The sequence below is a fragment of the Telmatherina bonti genome, assembly GCF_933228915.1.
Source record: "Telmatherina bonti genome assembly, chromosome: 21".
Taxonomy (NCBI): Eukaryota; Metazoa; Chordata; class Actinopteri; order Atheriniformes; family Telmatherinidae; genus Telmatherina; species Telmatherina bonti.
In genome coordinates, this window is record NC_136630.1 from 21,953,123 (window position 1) to 21,963,818 (window position 10,696).

General features: G+C 39.4%; 1 protein-coding gene across 2 annotated transcripts; it reads right to left on the reverse strand.

The window, feature by feature from the left end:
• Positions 1-485: 485 nt before the first annotated feature.
• Positions 486-10,568, reverse strand: tefa (TEF transcription factor, PAR bZIP family member a). 2 transcript variants are annotated; one of them, XM_079260747.1, is made up of 5 exons: positions 10,319-10,568; positions 4,337-4,732; positions 3,973-4,193; positions 3,135-3,346; positions 486-2,119 (listed from the first exon to the last, which is right to left on the reverse strand). In XM_079260747.1, the coding sequence occupies exons 1-5, from the start codon at positions 10,392-10,394 to the stop codon at positions 2,098-2,100; spliced, it is 927 nt and encodes a 308-aa protein (XP_079116873.1). In that variant the 5' UTR covers positions 10,395-10,568; the 3' UTR covers positions 486-2,097. The 2 variants fall into 2 exon arrangements, with proteins under 2 accessions (XP_079116873.1, XP_079116872.1); XM_079260746.1 differs by lacking the exon at positions 10,319-10,568 and adding an exon at positions 5,874-6,215.
• Positions 10,569-10,696: the final 128 nt, after the last annotated feature.

Here is a 10,696-nt window from a genome sequence, read left to right on the forward strand (position 1 = left end):
ATGCAGAGATAAACAATCCAGCGTCTGTTTATGGATTATTTTTAAGGCTGATCATAACATGCTCACTACATACCGGGGTTATGGAGAAATTGAATATGTGGAGATAAGTTAACGTTTTTTGTTTTTTAAAAAGTCGAAACTTTGATATCCTCATCAAATCATAAATATCAATTAGGTGTTTTATTTGCAAGTTTTATACATCTTACTTTGGAGAAGTGTGTATTCTGATCAAGGGAAGATCTGCTGTCTCCTAAAACTAATTTTAGCCATCATGACACTCTGTAAGTTTTTGTCAAGAGTTTTATTAAATTATTGACAAGCTAAATTTGAATATTTAATTTAATTTAATCAGCCACTAAAATGATGTAGCAGTTTTCTTCAGAGATAAACAAATGTGATTAGCATTGATCAATTTCTAACTTGGGTTCATCTTATGCTGAATGAGATTTAAGAGAAGAAAATTCAGATCAGATAAAACTTCAGACTTGTGTTAAAGCTTTTATTGTACATACTATATATACACAAGACAGAGCCACACTCAAAATGTTTTTTCTACAGTTTTTTCTTTACAAAGAAATACAAAGACATAACCAAGAAGATAACAAATTGACCTGTTCCAGATAAATGCATATGCAGCCTCCAGAAAAGCAGAAAGTCTAAAAACTTATTGTCAAAATGACCCGGTAAAAGTGACTTTAAAAAGAAAATTACACTTTGTAATGTTTAATTTGACTTTAAAATAAAAAGTCTTTTGAGTGAAATTGTGGTGTTTAGTAGATCTGGAATATTTCCACAAAGCTCTGCTGACGCTGACCTGTGGATGGACTTCACAACACCGCACCTGCCTATTATATTCCTCACACTTGGAAAGCCTTTCCAAAGAAAGATCACAACATTCACACAGGTAAAAAGTTAAAACTAAGGATGGAAGCACAGCAGCAAAACTAAAATAGTTTTCCCTTTTTGTGTGTTTTGTTTTTTTGTTTTTTTTACTTTGTCAGAGCTGGACAGTAAAATAACCTGAGGTTAAGACAACTGTAATTGTTATATGCTCCTCTGTAAACCCGTAGACATCACGCTGCATTGTGATGGCTTACGATGCTGAAGACACTAAAGATTTAGACAATCCTTAATTATGCAAAAGATGCCCCAAATGCAGAGTGTGTCATTGAGTCAGATCGAGTCAGTTTACATGTGACAATGATAATCAGGCACAAGGTTTATGGAGGAAGATGTTGGAGTTAATGTGCTCTAACATTTGGAATATTGATAATTTTAAGAAACTTGACTCGTGCTTTATACATTTAATGATTTTTTTTCTTTTTTCAAAAAGGCTTTTTTTTGCCTGTATTTATTTATATCACATTCTACACGTGAACATTTGAGGTGTTGATATAAGTAGATGGGTGGACGTTGGGAAAAGCAGGCGTCCGGACTCCTGACAAACGGCTCATGAGTGATAGAAAAACTCAACATTTAAACAAGGTGATTAGAGCGTTAACTCTACACTGGTAATGAATGTTTTTTTCCCCCAACACTTTTACCCATCAATCCCCTGGAGAAGCTTAAGTTATAAGAGATGTCACAGTCAAAGTTTCCGAGGGCAAAGAAAAGCCCAGTTATTACGTAAGAACTGTGGAAACTAAAATGTAAAAATTATCAGATTTTATTTATATCTGAAAACCTGCAAACCCTTATAATGATCTAAACTATTGCATTGACTACATCCACATTGCCTGTGGTGCTTTAAAACCTAAGATCCAAAGTTTGTCCAAAATAAGCATCAGAAATTATCTCTTTTCGGCCACAAGTAAAAAACATGATAAAAGTCCACCTGCATGAGGTGTTTTACAGAAGCACTTGAATATCCTCTCACATTCACCTTATTCACAGATGGCAAGAATAAAAAAAGAACAAATAATGAAACAAGAACGTTATTGTATCATGACGTGCCATTATGTTTCCATGGCAATGTCTGTCATGCCCTCAAACATGCTCTCCTCCTCTTCATCCCAGTTGTTTTTAGCGTCCCGTGACCAAGAAAAGGTTTGATTTATTTATTCATTGCACAAAATAAATGAATAAATCAACTGGTGTCTATTCATCATCTGGCACCGCACTTGAAAGAGAAGAGAACAAAGATGAATGACAACAGGAGGATGAAGGAAAAGGGGCCAGATACAGACCCCTCTCCGGTTCATCATATATTCTTTATTTCGGCCAGCAGAGAACCGGTACGTTTCTGGCTAACGTAACATTTCCCTCTGGAAACATGAAACCAACATTTTAGCTGACTGCTGAGTTTTTCCCACAGCAGCCGTTCACCTCTTCATCCTATAGGTGGTGCCAATACACCTGCAATAGCAGCTGGTTTACCAAGGAAACAGCAGACACAGATTTGCAATTAACATGAGTTTTTTGGGGGGTTTTTTTGTTTTGTTTTGTTTTTTTTAAATTTTGGGATGCAAGTCGTGGTTCTCTGTTGGCCAAAAGTCCTTCTGGACAAGTCAGCAAGTATACAAGCTGGTTTAATGTTAAGTTTCTGTTATTGTACAGTGGAATCGTCAGCATGAAGCGTATTAAAGGCATAGCTGTATATGCACTGCTGGCATAAATGCAATTTCAGCTCATCTTTCTTTTTCCTCCATATTTGATGCATGTTACTGTCACGGGACTCATTTATTAACGTACTATTAAAGCAAACTCTCAAACCAGCCATCAGGTTTACTATTCCAACATATTGCAGCCATGTTCACGTGGAAGAATGCCTCATTACACTTGTGTGAAAACTTTTGACATATTCAGGATGAGACAGGAAGCTGCAAAAATACCTTCTGAGAGGTTTTACGACATCGTATTGCCTTAGATCTAAAAGAAATCTGTTTCTTCAAAGCAAATGTGGTTGGGTTGATTCATCAACACAGGATTTAACCTGCATCAGTGTTCGTCCCACAGGGATCAAACTGCCCCTCCTCCCCTTCTGTCTAATTCCATCCAAACGTCTGGGCAGCATCTTTTCTGCAGTACGGTTTGATCTGGTGTGTACATCTCTAGCAATCATAGATCTTTTTTGTTGGCTTTTGTTTTAAATGAATGTCTATTCACATTTCACATAACTTGTTCTGGTCCCTTACAGTGGTCCAAACTTGGCCTCATAGCGAACCGCGATGTTCTTGTACCGGCCGCACTCCTTCCGTAGCTCAGCCACCTCCGACCGCAACACTGCGTTCTCACGCTCCAGGAAAGCTGCGCGGACTGTGATCTGGTTCTCCTTTAACCTGCGAGCATCTCGTGAGCGTTTGGCTGCCATGTTGTTCTTCTTCCTCCTCTGCCAGTATTTTTCATCCTGGAGGGATAGGATGAGGAGGAAGGAGGTTGGCTTGAGCAAGTCTGAACATTTTTATAAATACACATCAGCACAAAATGGATTTCTGCGAAGTAACGTGGCAGACGGCCAGATGCCTTTGTGCATGTTAACAAAACCAGTGTTCTCTGATGGACTGGAAGTAAAGCATCGACATCAATTTGAAGATTAGACTGCTGAGTCACTGTGAGTTGCCAGAAGCACTGCTACACTGGTAAAATTTAAAGCTAATATTATTTTCTATTTATCTAAACATCGATTTCATTTCAAGTTGGAAACACGGCAGACATTGCTTACACTATCAAATTTTACAGATTATATGTTAAACTTTAGGCTGATAAAAGGGTGCTTTGATCAATATGTCAAATGGAAATGAATATGCCCTGGCCTATCCGTATAGCCTTCACTGAACTGCTTTACAGCAGTCTACAAGTAAAGCACAGTTTAACTTGCTGTACAAAACAGGAAAACCACAAGAAGTGTTACTAAGTCTCTCTGTAAACCTCCAAACACAGAAGCTCTGATTTATGGTAGCATGCATCGTTATGTGCTAGTTAGATGCTAAAATGTAAGTTTCTGGGTTTTCATCCTCCCCTCTCTTGGCTTACCTTCTGTTCCTCCGGCACAAACACCTTCTTGGCCTTTTTGATCATGGGCTGCGGCTTGAGCTCCTCCTCGCTGAACCTGTGTTTACGTGGGTCGAAAAGTTCCCCACCGGGAACACTCGACAGGACCAAGTCTGTAGGATCCGGCTCGTAGTTTATGTCAACCTCGATCTCATCTGGGCTGATGGGCTCAGGTGTCACTCTGTCTTTCCCAGCCGTTACCTCTGAGCAGACATGCAAGTGATGCAATGCTGAAAATGTCACTTTCACACTGTAACAATGGTAAATTGCAATAGTCCTTGCTCCATATTTGATTTCTACCTTGTAAAGCGTGCAGATGCACCCCCTAACTGTACCAGCCACTTACCTGTAATGACTTCACAGGAAATATCACAGTCACTTTTGGTGATGATCATCACTTCCTCCTCACACTTGTCCAGCTCCTGAATGGGCATTAGAGCTGCTGGAGTCACACTTGCTGACTTGGTAACTTTGGCTTGTGCAAGAGTGGTTTTTGCTTTCTCTGTCTTGGCAGGACTTCCTTCTGTGTCGCTCTTTACAGTGATGTCGTCAGGCGAAGTTGGGATGCCATTCTCCAAGAGGAATTCCTCCAGGTCCATATATTCCAGGTGGAAGCTCTCACCATCATATGGAATGGTTTTTTCCCAGATGGCAGGGGTCAGGGCAGCAGAGGGGCCCATATCGCTACCTCCTCCACCCAGGTCCACATTATCTCCAAGATCAAGCTTTTCCTTTTCAGTATCTGAAAAAGATAAAAGATTTTATACGACTTATACCAACAAACGTAGATAAAGAAGCAAAAAGTGTATAATCTTGATTTAAGCAACTGGAAGAGGAATTATGTGTTTATTTTTGAAGAAACATCTCAATCAGGTGTACCCTCAGGACACAGATCCAACAGCTACTATTAAAAACAAACAAAAAAAAATCTCTTTTACATAGATTTACTTGAAAGATGAGACTGTATCAGTCATATGTACCTATACATTTAATTGTATAATTTATCATAAATTAGGTACTTTTTCTTTCAAATCGACTTAATACTAAAAAAAAAAAAAAAAAAAAAAAAAGTTTGTCAATAATAACAAGTAACATTTTAAGTATTCTGATCCCAGTAATTATAAAAATGGTAGAAAAAAAACGCGAGGAACTGGTCAGAAATGTTGGCACGAAATACCTTCAAATTAATTTAAAAAAAATAAATAAATAAACAAATAAAAACTTCAATGTGATATCGTTCCGTATCAGACAAGCAAGACCCCCGCAACACACAGGAGCCCCACAGAAACGACCCGGGTCAGTGCCAGGTAGCACGGGACACCCTGATCCGTGCCACAACATTTAATGGTTCAGCCTGTATGATGAGGCCGGACCACAGCAGACAGGTGGTTTTAATGTTTTGGCTCCTTGCAGTCTAGAAACGACAGTATTAATATTATTTATGTCTGAGTGTTGCAGTCACAACAGAAAGATATTTAGGATTTAGCCACTCAAAATAATTTGCAACTTAAAACAATGGATAAATGAAAAATACACCCAAAAAATGAGAACTAATCATACTGTGTTGCATACTTTTAGTGCTCCTCATACACTAAATTAAATACGTTTTTATTGTTTTGTTTTTTACATTAACCTCTATTTAAAACGCGGGGCGTGTCTAGAAAATACTAGACTGCGAGGGTGGACGCAGACATAACTGGCAACAATGCAGGGTTGCCATTCACATCTCTGCATCAACAGGAACACAATCAGCAGATATTGGTGAATTTCTGCTGGAAAAGTGCGTTGTTTTTTGGTTTTTTTTTTTTTTTAGTATTTAAACCTATTTTACTCCCGGTCTATATTTTCTGCTAATTCCTCCGCGGCGTTTTAACGTCGCTTACCGTCATCTCCGTCCAGTATGTTCGGCGGAGGCATTTCCATGACTTTCTTCAACACCACCGGGAATGAGCTCGGAGCTCCTGTGGCTGTTTCCAGCGTGATGACAATTGGTTCCCCCGACATGTTTTTCCCTCTTGTTGTTCACGCCTGACCTCGGATAACAACTGAAGAAACAAGCTCAGCTATTCCTGCTAGTCCAATGAAAACGTTAGCTATCTTCTTTATTGCGACGCTTTCACCAAGGGTTTACATGTGAAAACCGCACTAAAATATAACTTCGACCATCAGCTCATCTGGTTCAGCTCGCTTGTCGGCCAACTTCCTCGTCAAAATTGGTTGTCGGGAGGGTTTGGTGTTAACAAGCCACGCCTCCTCATTAAAAAATTATTGACTCTACCTTGTTTTGATAGGCGCTTAAGTGAGCAATCTCATTAATATTAATATTTTGTGGTAAGGGGTGGGGTTTATGACAACTAGTTGAGCGCTGATTGGTTGACCGAGTTATATATGCTTCACAGACTACATTAAAGAAAAACGTGCCACAAGGCTAAACGGGATACCGTAGACATTGTGGCGGTGTGATTTGTGAGGTGTAGTTTTATCCTAAACATAAACGTGGAGCGCAGATAGCAGCTTATTTAGTCTTTAAGCGAACCTGCCTTTCCCATAGAACATGCAGTGCCTAACCTCTTCTGTCTGCGCTGCTGCGCCAACGCAGCTCCGCTCACATGCACAAACATGTGCGTCACCCGCGCTTACATATCTTCCAGCTCCATCCAATGACGCAGCTCTGTATCTGTGCCGCTCACGGGCAAGGCATCTGCAAGAAGGGCGGCGCGGCGGTGTCAAAGTGTAATTGGCCGTGAAAAGCGTTGCATCTTCAGGTTTCAGTCACTTTTGGACATGATCCTACAGCTGAGCAGACATCGCAAGGGCAAAGATGTCCACGTCCTCACATGGAGCTGCCACAATGGCACAGAACATACAGTACCATGTCAAATGCTCCATAAGCTCCGTTTTGACTGTGGGTGGTATTTATGCCACACCACATGCAAAACTAAATCCTCTTGATGCAGAACCTCCATCATAAATAAAGAAGAAATCTTACCAAAGAAATGTTATAAACTGTTAATGAGTTTTATACAACGGAATATTCCATTATTATTCAACAAACAGCAAAGAAATATGTAATATGTTCATATGATCTAAAGGTTGAGATGCACATCCCATTATATAGATGCTTAACTAATATTTAGAAGTGGTTATTCACATGTTCACACCAGCATGTTGGATTGCAAAAGACAAGCATCTACTGGCTCCTAGGCAGGAATTTATTGTGGTATTCCTTTAATGTCTCTGGAAACATGTGTCACGTGTTGTGGGCAAAACATCATGTTAAAGTCAAACCTTCAAGGTCAGGTATTATAGAAAGAAAACGTGAGTTTCCACACAACCTCGAAGATGAGTAACAAACTAAAAAAAAAACAACAAAACAAAATTAAAACAAAGTTTGGATAACCTTTTCAACTTTGGAAAGCAAGAGATTAAGCATGCTGACTTCATGATGACTCTGGATCAGCTTTGGCAAAAGATCCAAGTGAGTGAAAGACGGTTCATTTTTCTAAATGACTGGAGCCTATACGCACCTTTTAAATATGCACTCTTTATTTTCAACTCATATGAAACAAAATGCTGCAAACAAATGCTGCTTAATAAGTTCCTGGTCACTTTCTGTCCAAGACTCACAGCTGCAATGTTACTCTGATCACAATGATAATACACAAAGAAGGTGGACAATATTAATTTCTCTGATGATTTGCTTACCACCAGGAATCCTACAGAACACTTACAAAAAAAGAAACCTTCCACTGCATATACTAATTGCCTGGCAAAAGGAATCTTACAACCACTGAACATGTGCAAGGCTAATAGAAATCTTAATGCAGCACGATACACTGCAGTAATAAAGTTCTTCAGCTCCTTCTATACTCACGTAAGCTGCAAGATGATAATCATAATAATAATAAGTGCGTGTACTCTGGCTTTTTTTTGTCACTGTTAAAATATTGATATGTTTGTATGTAAGCGTTTAAATGATGTAGTGTTCAATAGAGGCTGAGGGTACCTAAACGAGTAATGTTTCGGTTGTGTCAAAAAGAAAGACGAATAAAGTAAAGACGTGCATCAGTTTACATTTACAGATCAGATATTACTTTACATCGTTCAAGAAGCCCAATGATTACCTAGGAGTGGTTTTAGCTGGCATAATTAGAGTCCAGCAGTTGGCTTAGGGCAGTGTTTTTCAACCTTTTTTGAGCCAAGGCACACTTTTTTCACTGAAAATGTTATTTTCTCTTTTTTGTAAAAGCCCATATTATTAATATAAAGTTCATCTTGTCAAAGTTGCCTTGAATAGAAATAAAATAAACACAAGAAAAAGAAATTTTAATATCTTTCACTTGGGTCCCGGATGAACACAGAGCTGCTTTTTAGACCAATCAGGGGAAATTGGATAATTTCCCAGGGCACACTTGTGTGCCACGGCACAGTGGTTGAAAAACACTGACTGAGAGCAGGGGTGGGCAACTCCAGTCCTTAAGCGCCACAGTCCAGCAAATGTGAGTATCCCTGCTGCAACACACCTGATTCAAATCAATGGCTAATTAGCAGACTTGTGCAGTTTGATGTCACGCTCTGCACAAGTCAGCGAAGTAGGTCTGATGTGTGACAGGTGTGTTGCAGCAGAGAAACTCCTAACATTTGCAAAACTGTAGCAGTAGAGGACCAGAGTTGCCTACCACTGACTTAGAGGGTCTTGCAAATCAATGCAATGCTGTTTAGAAACATCACATTTGAACGCAAGGTGAATCATTACCATCAATTCTCCTTCATGTTTGTAATGACGCGTTATTCTGCTTTTACATTGTAGTTACTGAAGGTCAACATTTGCATGGTCTTCAAACTGCTTTTCTCCCTTTACTTATTTTGAACACTGCAGTACAAAGTGTCAGAGAAAAAGGTAACGCGACACCATTAGAGCAGAATGTTAGGTTGTGGACGACAAAGCAAAGAACATTCTAGACAAGCACACATGTCTAAGAGCTGCAAATAAACAGGAAACCTGTGTGGTGTGTTTAAACATGTGCTCCTCTGCTACAGCGCAGTTTAAAATTAGTATGCAGGTCTGGAGTTACTGTTTTCTGGTACATGATCTCTGCAACCTCTAAATCATGGCCAATAAAGTGCTTAACTACATCAACTCAACAAAGAAGCAGCGCACCCAGAATTTAATTATCCCGCTCCTTTGTGTGAATCTAAATGACATTAAGTTGTAATCCTTAAATTGGTATCTGGTTCTTTCCACATTTTTAGAACAATCTTTAGACAAGTAGCACAGCAAATAATCTGAAACACATACCAACAATACTTTTCTATGAATCCATCCAGTAAAAAAATATTTCAGGAGCTGCAATTTAATTTGTGATATAGAAGCAAGTGGGAAATAATTGACATTTAATCAACATAAAAGGTAATATATTGCCTTTATATAATATATTATATCTATATTACCTTTGTATATACATATTAGTAATCAAACCTAAAGGGGGCTGTTTTAAGATCTTGAGGGTGAGTTTCCTGTTAATTTCCCGTTTCCTGTTAATGGGGTCAGGAGTAACAGGACACAGCTTAATGCAATGTTGTTACATGGCTACAATGTGTGGGGGTTTTTTTGTTTTGTTTGTTTTTAAACACAGCCTAGATCTACAAAGGAAAGACAATAATGAAGGGAGTTGTCTGCTGATTTAATCATGGTCTCCTACCCCCCCTTCACATGCATCCACTTATCACAAGCTCAGATCTATACAACCTGGGTCAGATCAGCAGCACATTACCAGGCCCTGCTGCAATCAAAGTACTGGTTCAGTTTTATTAAAATAAAACTGTCCATAGGGAGTAAAAATGTCACCAGATAGTCTTTAAAAAAAAACATGAACCCCTGGAAGGTGGGGGTGTGGCAAATTGAGTCTCTGACCAACTCTTCAAAAAGTGGTTAAGAAAATAAGTAACACAGAGAAGGGAAAAAGAAAATGCAGGGAAAAAAGGACAAAGACGGAGAAAGAGGGGGAAAGTATCTTTAATTACAACTCCATACCACAGGGCAAGCAATGGCCCTAGAAAGTAACCCACCACACCTTCGTTTGTTCTGCAGTGTCTGCAAAAGGTGTTAGTATTAGGGCTAAAGATTATGCAAACCTTTGGACTCATGCCGTGGGGTCAGGGGGCAGATCCCCATACACCACCAATCGGTTCTCATGCAGCTCAGCTGACGTGATTACGCAACAGGCGCTCAGTTAACACATATTAGTTTAAAGCTGTTTATAGAATTAAATAGCAAACATTATGTGTGCTGCATGCTCGCTGAATAAACAGTTTAGCAGTGACTTACCAATATCATTAAAGCTTGGAAGAGTAAATGGATGCTCGAGGAGAGCCCTGAAAACCTCCGGGATTTCAGTAGTCATTTTCCTTACAGCGCCAAGTTAGGGAAAGAAGTGTTTTTAAGGCGAGTCCACAGCTCACAGAAAGTAACTTAATAAAACTAAAAGGCCGAGTAAATCCCCGTTGTTGTGCGGAACGAAGCAACAAGCAAAGCGTAGTTTTAACTATTGAAAGTGCGACGGCTCTCGATACGAACTCTGCGTAAGTTACTGAACGCAAACCACGCCCCCAACCCCCCTTAACCAATCGGAGGCATACGTTGATCCCACTGACCTACAGAGAAAGCTCCAATTGGTTGATCCGCATGTCAATCTCTGAAAGTGTC

Coding starts and splice junctions, on each gene's coding strand:
- tefa (XM_079260746.1), bottom strand. CDS start 5,994: ATGTCGGGGGAACCAATTGTCATCACGCTGGAAACAGCCACAGGAGCT. Junction 4,194..4,336: donor TTCCTGTGAAGTCATTACAG/GTAAGTGGCTGG, acceptor ATGTCTGCTCAG/AGGTAACGGCTGGGAAAGAC. Junction 2,120..3,134: donor GAGGCCAAGTTTGGACCACT/GTAAGGGACCAG, acceptor TTCTCTTTCAAG/TGCGGTGCCAGATGATGAAT.